At 29.4% G+C, this 18,302-nt stretch overlaps 1 protein-coding gene across 1 annotated transcript in view; it reads left to right on the top strand.

The window, feature by feature from the left end:
- Positions 1 to 18,302, top strand: part of LOC111700037 (uncharacterized) — a 57,615-nt gene that overhangs the window by 6,520 nt on the left and 32,793 nt on the right. The window contains exons 2-4 of the mRNA XM_023470850.1: positions 1,411 to 1,704; positions 2,339 to 2,389; positions 3,100 to 3,135. Coding sequence (XP_023326618.1) covers positions 1,658 to 1,704; positions 2,339 to 2,389; positions 3,100 to 3,135 — 134 coding nt within the window. The 5' untranslated portion in view covers positions 1,411 to 1,657. The remainder of the gene's footprint in view (positions 1 to 1,410; positions 1,705 to 2,338; positions 2,390 to 3,099; positions 3,136 to 18,302) is intronic.

The raw sequence follows: 18,302 nt of genomic DNA on the forward strand, positions 1-18,302 counted from the left end.
ATTGACATTTTCAAACATTTAGTAATTTCTTATACAAGCAAGGATTAAATTCATTTTGATTAATGACCTGTCTTATATATTATGCACATCATTTCTAAAAAACAAGGTTTTAAAAAAACCTTATATATGGTAAAATGGGGTTGAAATTGTCTTCAAGTTTGTCTGATCATTTAAAAAAGTCCATTTAATCATAAAATATTTTAGTGATTTATGTTTTAAAAATTGTTGTGCGCTTTTTACAACCGGGCCCTTCAGCTTTAATCTAAGTCACTCTTTTTTAAAAGTAGATTTATTGCACCTTTAAGAATTTATGAAATAATTAAGTAAACCATCTCATTACCATCAGTTATGAATAAAAGTTTAGCGGGTGTGGAAAAAATGCCCTTAATATTAATAATAAAAATACAATATCTTTTTATGGTCAGTTTCTTGGACGCAATATGCACAATAAACACAGCTGGGTCCAGTACTCATATTTATCATAGGGCTGTAGTTTATATTGTAAACAAAGGAGGTTTAAAAATTCATTTCATTTTTATCTTTGTTTAACTAGTGTTAAAATACATTCTTGGAATTAGAGTAAGATGATGAAGAAAAAACATGATTTCATAGGATGTAAGAAGAATCTTGCCTTGTATTTTTGATTTAAATATTTTCTTTAGCAGAAGTAGTAAGTGATTGACTTACCAAATTCAATTTCCATTTTTCAGGATCACATCTAGCTCTGCAAACTGAACAGCAACTAGGGGGTATATTTATGTATTGCTTATTCTGTTAAGAAAGGTTCTAAAACCTTAATTTCCAAAAGATTTGAATGCTTCATCATTAATAACAGTCTCAGTAAATGTTCCATAGGCCTTCACTGAACCAAACTAATCTGGGGAAAAATATAAGCCCTAACTTAAAAAATTTGTATGAATTGATATTTCCAAATCTTGGTTAACATATATCCCTGGGAAAAGGTTGAATAATCTGATATATTGGTAATATTGTTTTTCTCTGATAACAGATGGTACTCTTCATTATTATACTATTTATCCCAAAATCACGTGAATAAAAATCTAAAAGATGATCAACCTTATTTTTTGACTAAAAATGAGATTGATGCGATTACAAGTAATCTCATTTTCTTTGGTAAAAAAAATAAAAAAAAACTCTAGTTGTTTTTTAATTGATGAATAATTAGTTCGTAAATATTTAATAAATTTTAACAAATAATTGCCTAAAATAATTTGATTCAACAAACAATAGATTCTATTTTGATGGAAAAAATTTTTTACATAGGGTTCAGAGCCCACCTACTGCTAGAAGTCGTGTATTGCATAACTCCCAATTGAGAAAAATCGTCTATTATTCATCCATTTTTCCATGGATGTGGTTTAAAGTAGCTCAGCTCTCATCTTTTATTAGTAGATCTAAGTTGAGACAAATGGGAGTAGAAAACTGCATAAACTTGTTTGATACGGGAAAAGTTTTTAAATAACCCGGAATGATTTTTTCCTTTGCTTTTCTTTTAGAACCCCCAATTGGGGTTTTTTATTTGTAACTTTAATATCTCCGCTCTGATCATACATATTTCTATTTATTTTGAGCTAAAATCGAAAACTCTTTTGTAAAATCCTAAAATATTAAATCTATATTTATATTTCAGAACATAATGGCGTTGTTAGAAGGAAATAATAATATTAGGAATTCGTCCCATGGGTAATTTATTAGATATGTAGATTGTGGATTGCTTTTAACTTTTTTATTTTTAAAAAAGATTCCTTTTTAGAATTTTATATATTGCATTTACTTGAAAAAACTATAGTTATTTTCCTGCCTTTTGGCAAACGTTACCTATCAATGCTTTCTCCAAGTTACTAGGTTAATATTTATCCACCCTTGGGGAAATTTTGTAAATTATAGTTTTTATTAAAAAAATCGCAAATCTTTATTTCAAAATGCTACAAGGGGAAAGAACACAGCTCAATTTTAGCTCAATGCAACCTGGTGGTGGTGTAAACCTTCGATATTTCATACTTTTAACCAATTGACGTAGCAGATTCTTTGTTTGAAATATCAATGGTTTACTATATCAGGGTGCAAAGATCTGAGGCAAGTATTCAGTTCCTTTCCCAGATTTTTTTTACTTAAACTTGGATTCTGTTGACCAACGGATGTTTTACAGACCAAATTGGTTTTGGAAACTTATCTTTATAATAGTTTTAAATCATCATTATTATGCACTTGCTTTCTCATACCTTAGATTTGTGATAAATAAAATTTCCCCAGATTTGGGTTGATATTACAATTAGGACTTCACAAAATTAAAAATTTAATGGTTATTAATATTTAGAGCAGAGAAGAGGAACGTCTTCATCAAGTCAAATATTGAAACAGGATCCAGGTAATCAATCAATCACATGCTGGAGGGGTTAAGAAATTCAAGTTATTTTCTCTAACCAGTTAAATTTTTTAAAATTTTTTTTGTTAATTCTTATTTTCCAATTAATGATCTCTTATAACGGGACAAATGTGTACTGAGAGTAAAAAATGTCTTTTTCTTTCTATGTTTTGATTATTTGATATTTTGTCATTTGGATCCATTACATACATAGTTCCGGAAATGATTTTCAAACTTAAAATTTCTAGTGACCCATATGCAAAGAAGGCACAATTCACAACCATTACCCTCGAAACCATTATCTGACTAATAATATGGAAGATTAAAAGTGTTTAATTATGCTAATTTCTACATGTTTTTCTGCAGTAGAAATGTTCAATTCACTTTTATAGAGACTGTGTGTACAGTGTGCACTGTACAGTGTACAGTCTGCACTGTACAGTGTACACTGTACACTAGTCATTTAGCTAGACAAAAAATCATCGTTTTACCAGACAATTGAGAGGTTTAATTGGAACAATTGAAGATCACATTCAACAATTTGAGGTTCACTTGAACTTACGTAATTTGGGATGGTGGCCCCAGGGGGGTCTAAATGTAAACTACAAAAAATTGAGAATTTAGGCGATTTTGGCCATAATGTAATTTCTGAACTGTATTTTAGACTCTGAAAAACTTTTTTTAAATTTTTTAAAAAGTGTTTTTTATTCTAGTTTGAGTTTTGGAGCAGTAACAAATAAGAAGCGCAGGTATTTTTATGAACCTCTAAGATAAATTAATGACGTAGATAAATTAATTTACCACTTGAATAGGACATATCTGGGCCAATTTTTTGCTTATTTTGCTTTATATATAACTAGGCTTTTAGGGCGCTTCGCGCCCATCTTCTATTTAAATTGTGAACATGTTCTTTTTGTTTNTAAGCCCTCCTGTATTAAATAAGAGAGTATTCAGCTTCCAATGGCGAGGGGGTTAAGCAGTTAAGCACCCTAGACAAATTTCAGCATACTTCCTTGTCTGCTATCAAATGATTTCTATTAAAAAAATATTTAATCTATGAGTTAAAACGGTCATCTACTGAGTTAAGATTTTAGGGGTAGTGTTAAATTCATTGAATTTATAATCTCTTTGTATTAAAAAAGTGTTAAATATTTTTTTGCTTTTAAAAACTTTAATGTAATTGCTAAGTGTAATTAAGTGTGTAGTAGACTTGTTGTATTTTTGTTAGGAAGTAAGAGGGGGAAATAAAATATGTATTTGTGAAGAAAAAAAAATTATCTAATTCATAAAAATCCGAGGTTTGTTTCAGTTTTCGGAGTGCGATACAAATCAATGTTGGTAAATTAATGAATAACCTCTGTATTCATGACAAAGTGTTGGAAGATAAAAATGAATATAAAATAGATTAAAGTTAGGATGGAAGCTTGATAAATTTGAATTCCCTGGGGGGAAATTGAGATCCGTCATAAATATGAGTAAGGTTATACTNAGTAAAACGGACTGTGTAAGATATCACTAAATGTAGGAGTTAAAGGGACTGTATAAGATATCACTAAATGTAGGAGTTAAAGGGACTGACGACAATTTTAAGGAATTCTTCATTTGAAAGGCTGCATAACGAGAATTTTGCTGAGCTAGTTTTGCTAAAGGAAAAATGATTATTCAACTTCGGTTTCTTGTTTCAGTTAATTGCGGATGTTGCGGCATAGCCAAGGAAGGAAATTGACAGAATCGATTTGTTTTTTACATAATTAAAAGACAACTTCTTTCTTATTTTACTCAGCTGAAGTATTAAGGGGTTTGTGTTGTGAATCGGAATTGTAACTCAATAGTTGAAGGGTCTTTTGTAATTTTGTTAATAGTCCCTTTGAGTAGGACAAAGCGGAACGGATGCAAGATGAAAATTTATGATATTAAGTTTATGTGTGGAAAATTGGGAAATTCTGGACTTAGAAAGGGACTGGACAGTGCAAGGCTTCAGCTAGAGTAGATGTAAGACTTAATTTTGTGACGACTTAGTCTATAAAATCTGCGACAAATACTATCCAAGATACAATTTGAATTTGGGACATGTCATTCTTTATATGATGGGTCACTATAAATTACATCTACAATCCCTTTAACTAGAATCAAAAACACAGTTTTATGGATGGTCTTAATGGAAAGAAGATTGTTCTATCTTTATTACCCGTTTAGCTGTAAAAGATACACATTACAGCTTGGCATGTAAAGTATGCCAATAGTAATATTCTCATCACAGATAATATAAGAAGTGTCAATGTTTTTTTTTATTTCAAGCAGTCGTCATTTTATGGATACAGATTCCTTCAACAGGAATTAAGATTAAGTTTTTTTTCTTGCTAAAAGAAATTTATTTTTATGGCAGATAAAAATTTTTAGATAAGTTTATTTTTATTTTTTGGAATAACAATTTTAAAACTGTGTCAGGGAAATTAGCTGCGGTCTGATAAGTTTTGTCCAAACTGCTGGATTGGAGCTTGTCCAACTTGTGTAAAAAATGCTAGGCCAGCAGATCTGTATTGATATTGATATGACTAGGCTCATTCTTCAGACATTGCAGGATAAAAGTTAATATTCAGACAAAATAAGAATTGCACTGAACACATGGGGTTTTATTTCCTCAACCCCTCAAATTTAGAAAAATGTACTTGGTAATTCGAAGTTGATTGATAATAATAAAATATCCTAATAATGCAGGGGACGTTAGTTCCATAGGGCGATTTCTAACACTTGAGTGATAAAATTGGGCCAAATCTGCAAAGTTTTCCTTTTAAAGCTTATTCAATATACATCTCTTAGTCCTAGCCAAGTAGAACAAAACTTCACCATATATTTATTGAAAATGAATAATACTAAATATTAAAACAAGAAATGTTAGCTTTGAACTAATAATAAGTTTTGAGTCAGAAGACTAAAACTTTTCAGCAAGACCATCTTTACCGCAGTGATACATTTTTGCATGCACAAGCTCATATCCCACTTTTTCCAAACTGTACACATCTCACATCTCACATCTCACAATTGTAACAAATCATTAAAATAAAGACTGTGATAGCTTGGCATATGAGAAGAAAAAAACCCCGAGCATATATAAGGCAGAGTAAAAAGGCATGTACTGCAACCTCCCCCCCCCCTTCGCCAATAATTGAAGGGGGGTAATACCCCATCTTTGTTTTGTTGAATTTTTAAAGGGGGAAATGAGACCCTCCCCCACCCTTGTTGATCCCCCTGTTCAATTCTGGGCAAGAACAAAATTTGACAGATTTTGATTCAACAATTTTCAACAAATCAGAAGTTTGACAGTTCTCTTTAAAAATATTCTTCAAGAAGGATAATACAAATTTCGAGTTCATGGTTTAACATAAAGGACTTGGTAATTTGGATGTTGATTTGTAATAATATGATAAAAAAGGTTACTGTCTAGAATTTTTTTATTTTTGCTTTTACACTCTGAATTTAGTACTTTTGTGTCGTTAATATCTAGATTGAGCATTGATCCTGATCCTGATCCTGATCCTGATCCTGATCCAAAGATCCGCCCTCAGATAACTTGTAAATATTGTTAAAAATAAACTAAGCATCCTAGGTCCTTTCTAAAATGTTTCAAGCATAGAATATTTTCTTGTTTTTGTTCGTGAAAGGATTTTAGCTACATTTTTTAACCTTCCCTGAGGTCCAACCTATTCTGAGGTGCAAAAATTTTGTGCCTATTCAGTTCAGCTGTTTCAACATTTAACGTTTTAACAGACCAAGCAAATGAAATTTCTAGATTAAAGATAAACATTCTTCATTTTTTTCAAAGGGTCTCGTCACTATTGGATTTTTTCTAAAGCCAAGTTATTTTTTATCTTTTTACTGATTTTGTTGAATCCAGGTATTGTATTTATTTTTGCGCTTATAAATTACCGGACACTTGATTCCCATAAAGTTTATGGAACTTAAGCCTAAAATATATTTTTTTAGAATTTTAGAATTTCTGTTGATAATATGTTCTGGTTAAAACCAACTAGTATTTCTTGGCATACGCTCACCATATTCCCCTGATAGTTATAGGGAATATATATTTTCATCAAATAAAAGGGTGAGGGTCACTAGCTCAAATTTTTAAATCTAGAGAGAAGAAACTGACATCAGATTTTTTAAAAATGACCCCCTCCCCCCAAACAAAAAATCCCCATTTGCATTTTTATATATAACTATTTTTTTTGGGAGGGGGGTAATTATTTGTCAGGAAATATTTCCCCCTGGAACAGTTATTTGTAAAATATGTTGGCACCAAACGACAATTTTGTCTTGTGGATAATACTCAACAAATATTCCGGAGAATATTAAATAACATGTTTACATCCTAGATGCTGAAGAAACCAGTTTTATTGTTGACACGCCAATTCTATGATTTGAATGTTTATTGTTGACTACTATTTTGTTACTGCTATCTTAGTTTGAAATAAACTGAGAAGCTGGTATTAAACTGGGAAGCTGGTATTTAACTGCAAAGTACATTCTAAATATTGTTGCCATTTCTTTTTCATTTTTATTCATTAAAAAATTTAGTGGATATTTCTGTTTGAATTGGTGCATTATCAAAAAAAACTAATGTCAACATTTTTTTCCGTGAAAAATATTTCAACTTGATGGTCAACTTTCTCTGGGTCATATGAGTTGCCATAAAAAAAATTGGCCCCGATTGGTTCAGCCTTTTTAACATTTATTGGATATAGATATAAAAAGTATATAGATAAACTTGCATATATATATTTGAATTTACCACATCCCAGACAACTCCAAACTTGTTTTTGTTTTGTTCAGTTAAATTTTGTCTAGAAACATTACCATCAGTTGCGCATAGATCATAGTTGATCATTCAGGATGTTTTAATTTTCATGAATATTAATTAGTTGAGGTGATTTATTAATTCTTCCATTTTGGTGAAAACAATTTTTATAATTATAAAGTGAAAATGTTAATTAAATTCAAAATTAAAATAACCTTTCAACAAAATACTGAACAGTTACTATATTTTCACAAGATTTAATAAATTTGTATTAAACCATGATTTAAAGGGGTGTTGGGTCGTTTCATAGAAAGACATTTTATAGATAGGACATTTTTTAGATAGGACATTTCATAGATATGACATATCATAGATAGGACATTTCATAGACAGGACATTTCATTTAAAGGGACCATATATATAATTTATGAGACTTTTCATTTAAATCTCTTTTTTAATAACGGGAAGAGAGGAATCATAGTTTTTCTTTCTTTTTTCTACATAGGCTCTGCAGCATAAAAGCATTGTTTCCGAAGTAGCTTACACAGAAAAACCAATTTTAAATTAATCAATGTTCAGCTGATAAAAAAGGAAATCTTATTCATCTGTTCAGAAAAGGTTGTGCCTCTTTGCAAAATAAATATTTTGCAAAAATCAATTTAAAGGGGGAGAAGGCTAGTTTTGTAGTTCCCAATAATGTTTTAAGAAGACTATAAATGCCCGAAGAAAAGAAGACTCATTGCCAAAGAAATTTCTCATTTGAAGCAATAAAGGGGGGAATATTACATAAAACCTTGCGGAAATACTTTCTTAATCGAAAAGATGAAGTAGCATCAAAATATTAATATTTTTTTCTTTTTTCTCTAAATTGTGTGTTTGCAAAGTAAAACTAAAATCTTTTATATAAACGAAGCTTTATCTCATACAGTTATCTCTACAACTGATATTTTTGATTTGCTTATGTTTTAAGTAAAACGACCTGATAAGCTTGCAATAAATATATTATTAGTTAAACTAGAGTGGGTCATTTACGTTTTATGCAAAACCGCCATCACTCATGTGAGTGATACACTTTCTGATTTCTGCAGGCAGCAAACTTTTCCACAATTATTTTAAGCTCTTCAACAGTAGCAGTAACAGTAGTAACTGTAATCTGAATGCTTGGCAAATCTGAAGCTCATTTCAAAGATTTCCATGTTCCAGGATAATCCAGATTTTTTCCTCTTCAGTAAAAGGGCTTTTTGACCTATCAATTCTGACTGAAGCCATTTTTTTAACCAGAATATAAAATGTCCCTTCTAGCTGGTCAATTTCCCGGATTTTTAAACCTAACTTTGCGCATTTTTTAATGAAATTTTAGCAAATCTAAAATATTAGTTGTAGAGAAGCACCCTATAGTTTAGCAATTTGTGATTTTATTATAAGACTCTTGATGTGTTCAACCTCAATTAATGAAAAGTAAGTCAATTTCATATCCCAACGAGATGAGGTCAGCTTTTGAATTCAAAAGTATACAAATATTAAACTTGAAATTTTAGGAGCTATCTCTATCTCCAGATCTGGTATATTACACTTTATGAATAATGTCCCCTTCACCCTTGCTTATTTTTATACCCAGATTCATTCTGGAATATCAATGATAAAGAAGAACATAATTCACTGGATTTATATCATATTAATATTATTTAACCCGGATTTGTTGTGGGTTTACTAGAATTTGGAACAAAATAAATGGTATTATTAAGTTTAGATGAACACTATATTGATCATTTATATTTGTCTTAAGCAAAACTACATTAAACAATAAATAAGTTTACAATCTAATACTAATACTCTTCTCTGGATATCGCATTTTATGATTAACAGGGTTTGCCAAAAAACAGCTAGGTGCAATACAAGACTTTTAGCATGAGTATAGTTTAGTTATTCAGAGGTGGTTTATCAGAAATGGAGTTTCTTGGTCCCAGTCTAGCGTTTTTCGTTTTTAAAAAATGTGGTATGATAACAGCACTGCAAGGCTTGATAGATTTTCTCACATTGCTTTGAAACTAACACTGGGTTTGTGAACTTAAGAAGTTTCTTTAGATTTGCTTTATTTGATGGCGAGATATATCCTCTGTAGCCAATTTCAAAAGGGTGAACAGACACATCCCAAGTTGTTATACATTAAATAACTCCTTCTTTATGGATTGTGCAGTTTTCTTGCTTATAGGACTTTGATCTTAAAGAAGAACTTTTCACATTTATTTCTTGCTTGGCCCCTAACCTGCTCTATATGCATAGCTTTCTCTTTCTTTTCATCCTGTTGCGCTTAGGGTTTCCAGCTAAAAGGAAAAATAGTTTCATGAAAATTTCGGATTTTTCATGAAAAAAAATTTTCGCTGCATTTTCGCATTTCGTTCGCTCAAGAAAAATGCAAAATTTTTGCTTATTTCGCAAAATTTCTCTTTAATCTGTTTTGCAAAAAAAATACGAAATTTTAGCGAAAAGTCACGACAAAATAGTTTGAAAATTTTGCAAAAAAAAATGGAAATTATGCAAAACAACAAAAATTTTGCGATAAATGCAGAATTTTTTTTAACAAATGCAAAAGTTTAGCAAAAAAGTTGCGAAAACTCATAAAAAAGACTAAATTTTGAGAATACAAGACTCATTTTCAAAGAGGGATTTTTCTGCGAGCCCAATTGATGGATAAACACAAAATATAAATATAGATTTAAGAACGACTGGAAGACATCAGACAATTCATAGATTTGCTTGAAAATGCTTTCTCGACCGTTAAGATCTTTCTTCTTAAAACACAATATAAGATCTACTACGGGAAGAACAAAAATAATCTCGAATATTTTAAAATAACCCTGCTTAATAACTATCCATACTTCCAAGATCCGCTATAAAATTTTACTTTTTACACTTGTTACTTGTTGTTACACACGCTTATGACTAAACATTTTTAGTTCAATTAAAACAATGATAATTTCAATTTTTATTCTACAGGGCGGCCAAAATGTACGGATTGTACGGATTTTTTATTTTATACAATAAAAAATTTTCAAATAAAAAATATCAAATTGTCAATTCAACTTTAAAAATTTCCTTCTTTTTAAAATAAACTTTATTTACCATAAAAGTAAAGAAATATTTTTAAATCATCCTACTACAAAAATAGAAATAGAAATAAAATAGCAATGAAGAATGAGAAAAAGAGTAATGAAAATCTTATTTAATTTTACATTAAAATATAATTATATCTTTGAGCTTTCTAATTTCTAATTTTCAATTAGGTGATAAAAACATGCTTTTTCTTGCAACAATTACAAAAGGAGTGCACTGTGTACTGTACTGTAAATGAAATAATAGGAATTAAGTCCTTGTTTGCTGACAGATCTGGAGGAAATAAATAAATGTTGGAGGAAAAAATATCAAAAAAATGAATAAAAATTTGTTTTTAAATGTCCAAATTTTCACATTTTGAATTTTCGGGAAATTTCGCTTCATTTATTTTCACAAAAAAATGTGAAAAAGTTTGTAATATGCGACCAAAAATTTTCGCATTTTTTCATAATTTTTTGCAAAACGTTTCATTCGCTGGAAACCCTAGTTGTGCTAAAGATGACCTTAGTCCAAATTTAAAGAATTTGAGCCGCGTCTCAAATCCGCCAAAAATCACTTTCAATTGAGCGCTGGCTTAAATCTTGAAACAATGAATATGATTTTAAGTGGAACCAACCATTCTTAAATATAAGCCTCGGCTCAATTTCTTTATAGTCAGCCTGTTTTCTATCCTGAAATAAAGTTCACACTTTTTTATTCCAAAGATCAGGGCTATGGTTAGGTTAAGTTAAGAAGTCGTGTGCTTCAGTAAATTTCAATGATCCAAAAGAAAATTTGATGAGTTAACTTTTCCTGTTTATCATATGATAAATTTTGTTTTTCAGGATTCAGTCTTTCAGCAGTTGGATCTTTAGTTAGGATTTTTAACTAGATCATTTTTAACTTCCTATAAAATGCCCTTTTAGTTATAAATTTGCTTGTTTTTGTTTATAGATGAATATCAATCTCAAGCTTATATTTAAGCTTAGACAGCTTTCCTGTTGGCTGTTGACCAGGTTCTAAAGTAATTAAGTCTTTAAGATATTCTAGAATTTGCATTAACTTCAGAACTGCAGAACATATTGATTTATGCACTGATCAGCTCAAGGGTTTTCAACCAATTTTCGAAATTATTTTGGACCTAATTTTCGGAAAATTTTTCTATAAGTTTCCTTTTATGACATTTTCAAAAAAAAATTGGCCTAATTTTCCCAAATATTTTCTATAAATGCATGAATTTTCAAAATTATTTTTGACCTAATTTTTGCAAATATTTTCTATAAATTTTCTAATATGCACACACTATACAATGAAAAAAAAAACTTGATGCCTATGCAAAAAAGGAGAAATATTGTAGATTTGTTAACAAATTTCAAAAAACTAACTATGGTAAATAGTCATAGTTTAGACTATTGTTTTTAAGATCTAACCATAAAAAGTTTGGTGAAAATGTAGAAAAATTCGGGTAAATTAGTCATTGTTCCCACAAATTCGACTGAAACCCAAAAATAAATTCGCAAACATAAAGTTCTGCAGAATTTTTGCAAATTATCAAAATTTTGTGAAAGTGGTTTTTAAAAATTTTTGAACCATACAGCTTACAATACAATCTTTTTTTATTGTTTACAGGAATCTTAATTTATTGAATTGTAAAAGTTTTATTCATTGAATTGCAAGAATTTCATTCATTCAATTTTTTCATTCAATCTTTTAATTAATTGTTTAGAGAAATCGTTGTTCATCGAATTGTTCACATCTTTAATCATTGAATGGTTAACAGGAATCTGAATTCACTGAATTGTTTACAAGACTCTTTATTCACTGAATTGTTTATAGGAAACTTTAATCATAAAATTGTTTATATCTTTATTCATTAAATTATCTACAGGAATCTTTATTCATTGAATTGCTTATATCTTTATTCATGGAATTGTTTTATCGTTATTTAATTAATTGTTTACAATAATAATTATTCAGTCAATTGTTTAGACCTTTATTTAATTAATTTTTTACAGAATCTTTAATCATTGAATTGTTCACATCTTTCTTCATTTTATTTTTTATGGGAATTTTTATTCATAAAATTGTTTACAGGGTTCTTTATTTATTGATTTTTTTTTTACACAAATCTTTGTTTTTTGAATTGTTATACCCTTTAAGGCTTTCTTGTGTGAATTATCAAGACATCCTCGGGTTTGTTGTCTTACATTTTTTTATCTTAAAATGCAGGTTTTCTTTAAAAAAATACTTTTTATGCAGTACAAGCAATAAAGTGAAATGACAAAATTGGTCACTTTAAAATAGAAAAACGATTACATCTTTGGTTGAAGGTTTGAAGGTTGTGAATTAGGCATGTATTTCTTCAAATTCACACTTCATAGAATATTGGCCATCCCATTAAATGATAATAAAAATAGAAAATATAAATAATTCTAAATGTTGAAAGGATGCAGTCGCCCTGAAGTTGATAAATTATGTTGTCCTTCTCCCAACATTTAATCAAATACAGTTCAATATAGTTGTCAGACTTATTTCCCACAAACTTATCTTTTAAAAACATTTCATCATCTTCTCAAAATTATTTCATACAAAGCATTTGACTAAAACTAGGTCCACATGTTCTAGGCTCTTAGATTTTTGCAGAACCTTATTATTGTCTTAAAAATCCTAAATGTTTAAAACTTGGAAAAAATTACTATGCCCAATCAAAGCAGAAGCATCTTAATTATCAATAGAAAGATTTTACAAGGTGCAATTTTTTTCAAGGTTTTAATCCCTAATGTTGTTTTAGTTAACTTTTTTTATGATGAGTGTCAAGGGTACTAACTTTCTTTAAATTTTCCACTTGGGGAGTGTTTCTGTTAAGTTAAATGACGCAGCAATATCAAATTATTGCTTTTGTGACCTTAAGATGAAAGATATTGTTAGCATTTATTTTTATTTTATTTGTACAAATCAGGTATTATTTGCAGTATATTTTAGATCTGAAGAACAAACAGAAAATTTCATTGATATGGAACATTGAATAACATAAAAATCTCAATTTTGTTTGAAATTTGCATACAGCCTTTTGTGCATTCTTTATTTACTGTTAGTATGGGAGCTTCCTATGTTTGATTATTTTGTAAGATTGAGACATGTTTCTGTTTCTCAGAAAGGCATTTTTAAAGCTGTAAAGTGGTTTATATGCAACTAGGCTTTTTGGGCGCTTCACGTCCATCTTCTTTTTCAATTGTAAACATTTTCTCTCTGTATACCTCAAAATTGATGTGAATCAAATTTTGTTAGAGGCAAATTTTTGAAACTTTGAAACTTTGAAACTTGAAATGTCCCTGGGGACATTTACAGTCATACACAAAATTTGCTCCTGATCGGCTCAGCCGTTTTGACGTGTATTGGATGCAAACAAATAATCAAAGGAAGTAAAGTATATTGATAGAAGTTCTCCCTTTTTCAGTATATTATATTGTACTTTAGATCACATATGTCTAAGACCTAAGATTAAGGTTTATTTATTATCTTTATTATTATTAAATCTATTTTGCAATGGTTAGGATCAATTTCAGTTTGATACGGATCTCACTCTAAACCCAGCTCATGAACATTTCAAAAAACTTTTAAATCAAATTTTTTAATCATTAAAAACAGTCATGAAATTCTATTATTTCCTTATATTCAGTGTTCTAGTTTTTGCCCTAGAGCTACACTCTATAGTAAACTTTGATTTTTTTTTTAATATTAACCTAAAATTAGAATACTTGTCACTGGATTATTTATCATACCAGTCAACATTTAATAATAATGTTTTTAGATTAATTCATGTTTTAAATTGAATTTATTCTGGTGGCAAACTATTAATCAAAGTATGTTTTACAGCTTTTCAGCCTAAAATAAACATGTTAAATTTATTTGAAATACAAGGGGGAAATTGGTTTTACTTTTTATAGAGAAAGGTAATAAGTGTAAATTTTTTATGGCACTTAAATAACCAGGAAAATACCTGGCACTTAAAATTACCTTGAAAAATACCCTTAAGTCAAAAATATGAGAAGATGAGTTGAAGAAATAATTTCTAGTAAGAAAAATCCATTGTAGACAAGCAGAGAAATCTAAGCCTATTGTAGACAGCAGAGAGAAATATGAGTATGTAATAAAAACTTTCCAAAGCCACAGAGAAAACTTTATTCCGTTTACACAGAAATATTTTGTGTTTATAATTTTACAGTTTTAACATTTCAATGTTGTTAGTCTTTTATGTTAATTTGAGTAGGAATTGAAAAACTTTTTGTTGGAAGAATGAAGACTTGTTAAAACTTTCAATGCAGCATTAGAGTCTGTAGCTTGTAAAATTATTTGTTCATTTTCACTTAGTTTCAGAAGCTTTTTAAACTTTTAACTTTCTGGTATGCAGGGGTATCCCCCCTTCTTTCTTTAAAAAATTATTTCAAAGATTTTGGGGTTAAATTAAAATTAGGACATTAAGTGGCTAGATTTTTAATTTTTTTTGACCCTAAAATTAATTTATTTTCTCAAAAAGAAAATGTATATTTTTTCAAATAAATATCTACCCCTGCACAAGAAAGGAGAATTTAGGAAACTTACTAAACTCTGCATAATCTTCAATTTCTTGTTATGTTTAAAAAAATTAGTTTTGAAAGTTTTAATTCCTTTTAATAGTCCAGACGTTAAATGTTTTCGCATGTCCTAGTTAAACTTCCAACTTACATCTATGTACTATGTACAATGTACATTTTACATCTCAGAAAATCGAAAGGAATTAGAGGATGAAGAAATAATGTCTAAAATTTTACCGACAAATTGTATTTTGAATTACCCTCCAAAATAGCCTACTTTGTCTCTTATCCTTTTCAATTTATCATTTTATATAATTTAGCATAAGGTAATATTAAGTTAATTAATTATGCTAATTTCATTGTCCTTATTCTGCATTGAACTTAATTTGACATTCATATATAGTGTTAATTTGTAATAATTTTACAAATTTGTTGTTCAAAACAAATGAGGTATTTATATTATGGGTTGATTTATTTCTAAAAGTAAAACGAGTGCAATGCTTGAATTGCAATGGCAGTAAAGAAATGTATTAATTTTTAATATTGTTAAGCCAGATTTATGACTGGTAGGGATTACTAAAATTATGTGACCACAATTTGGAAAATCTTTCTTTAAGGAGATTACTGGAAAGATTTGCTCTTCCTATTTTGTTAGATTTATAAACCAAGGTTTTCTAGAATTCTATTTCTAGGCTCACTATACCACAACTCATCTTGTTAAACAACTTTATTTGGGAACTCTTGTATTGTGGATATTGAGATAAATACTGGATCCCAACCTTTTGTAAATCTGCATGCATATTAATTTAATCTTTATTTGACATTCTGCATGGTGAATGGTGATTGTACCTAGTTAGGAGTTGAAGAGAAATTTGAACAGTGTAGGACTAACTAAAATCATTGATCATCAAATTAAAAGGGCCCGCAGTGGATATATTAGATCAAGGGATAAGGATAAAGATAATCTGACATTAAAGTTTATAGCTCTGAAATGTCACCTTGTTGACCATAAATACAACTTTTACCCCCCCCCCCCCCCCAGTNNNGGGGGGGGGGGGGGGGGTGCCTGCCTTCATTTTTGGTTGAAATCTTCCAATTTTTTGGGATCGAAATTCCTAAATTTAATCAAATTGAATTTTAATAACCTCTAATGACCTCCACAAATAGAAAATATTTCAATTATGGCTTTATGCATACAAACAAAAGCTAGGAACAGTAGCAGCAACAAATCCATTAATTACATAAATACATTGTCATTTTATTTTTTACTACACCTGTATTTTATTACAGGTCTGAACTGTATCTATTGACTGATTATTGGAGACTATTGCGTCCGAGTTGAAGAGCCTAACCAATGAACCAACCTAACCAACGAACGTATTAACTAAGGAACTATTAACTAACCAACCTACCTACCTAACATCCAAGTAATGACCTTCCTTCCCCCCTCAAGTTCTTACACACCTGGTTTTTACGATGTAAACGGTACAATTTATTTTTATTTAGAACGTCCTGTCCTGATTCAATACATATGACATATTTGGGGATGAAAAAATTTGTCTTTTGTAATTACAATTGAATTAATACTGTTAAACACATTATCTGATGTAAGGGCACACAAATGTTTAAATCATAACAACCAGAAGATGGCTCCCTTATTTTCCCAAATTATTTTAATTGGGGACCAAAGTATGAATCAAAGTAAGTATCAAATTCTATAATCAGATATTCTGAAAGTCCTTTTCTAGTTCTAGCCAGTATTTTAAATTCAGGGTGCATTCTTTATGCAATGCAGTTTCCTGCCTCTTCATTATATTTTCTTATTCAATTTAACAAATGTATTTCAATACATCTTTTTCATTTAATTTTCTTAGCGTAACTTAGATGGTTATTTTAATCTAAGAAAAGTTAAATGTTCACAAAATTTCAGTAATTACCCTTTACTCCTCAAAAATATTAAATTTAATCTTATTACTGCGTTTTAATTTGCAAGGTTTTTTCCTATCGACTCCTTATTTTCCACTAAAACCCCCCCGCCCCTTAACCCCATTAGGTATATATTCCCTAGCTGTAATGCATAATAATGCATAAATAGTCTTAAAAATAGTAACGCTTGAGTAATTCAAATTAATTCTTAATTATCTTAAATCAAGATTATCCAGATTAATTCAGTAATCTCTAAACTTACTGCTTCCAGTACTAGACAACTATTCACAACAAAGTTAGAACATTGCTTTAACTTTCAACTATTTGGTATTCTAATAAATTTGGAATTTCTAAGTTAAGTTGGTTTTAAGATTTTGTTTTGATCCCTTAAGAATGATTAAGCATTCCATCCAATTATTAAAAGTTTAATATGTGAGAATAACTTTTTATAAATCATGTTGGACTTTATTTGTTTTTATTTCCTTGAGGGGTGGAAGGACAATTTTTAAAGGACTGGACAAAATAAAGTTTAATGATAATATGCAGCATATAACCCATGGTAGGTTTTCCCAAAGGATTCCATCGAATAATTATTTCTGGAATAAAAATGAGATTTACCAGATTTACCAGATGGTTTTCTCTATTATTTCAGACAAGAATCTGACACAAGAGATATTTTATACATTTTTTTGCATTTTAAGTTTTTAAAATAGGTGGTTTAAGACATAACTATGTATGTGTGATGTATCTGTGTATGCAATATGTATGTTTGTTACCTATTACTGTAACACTTAGAGAGTATTACCACAGTTAAAAAATATTACATTTGGTCCTCATGGTAACATAGATAGGTTAATAGGTTAATCCTTTTCTAACATTGCACAGTAAAACAAGAGTTATTCAAATAACATACAATGTTTTTACTCTTCTCCTCTTTTCTTTGTAATATACTTATATCACAAGTTATTACATTATATATATGTTTTCTACAACCTTGAATAAAATATTGTTGAATGAAGTCAAACTTATCTAAAATTGATTTTATAATAACCGTCAATGTTTTATTGAAGGAAATAAAATTATCTTTACTGCTGGTTTAAATTTTAATTTATAATATATTATGAAATTGAGGAGCAAACCTGGTCACTGGTCAACAGGGGTATTTATTTTTTCTTTTAAAATATTTTTGCCATAATGTTTAGAAATTATTTTTGTATTTAAAAGTAACGAGTTTTTATTTTTAAAAAAGTAATAAACCGGGGTATTAGCTCAAAGTTTTAAGTCACATTTTGTTACCCTGAAGCAAATATTAGATTTTAACCTCCCTCATTCGAGGGAGATTATTCTTCACAATATATATTTCCCTGCTTTATTGACCATATGAGATGTCAAACTGTGGCTATAAACATCAGATTTTATATTTTTCTTCTTCTGAATTAGGTTCCAGTGTTCATAAATTTGAATGGATTATACTCTTCCCCTGGGAAATTTGAAAAAAATGAAACATGTGAAGCATCTTTAATTTTTA

Source organism: Eurytemora carolleeae, unplaced genomic scaffold (assembly GCF_000591075.1).
Source record: "Eurytemora carolleeae unplaced genomic scaffold, Eaff_2.0 scaffold92, whole genome shotgun sequence".
NCBI lineage: Eukaryota > Metazoa > Arthropoda > Copepoda > Calanoida > Temoridae > Eurytemora > Eurytemora carolleeae.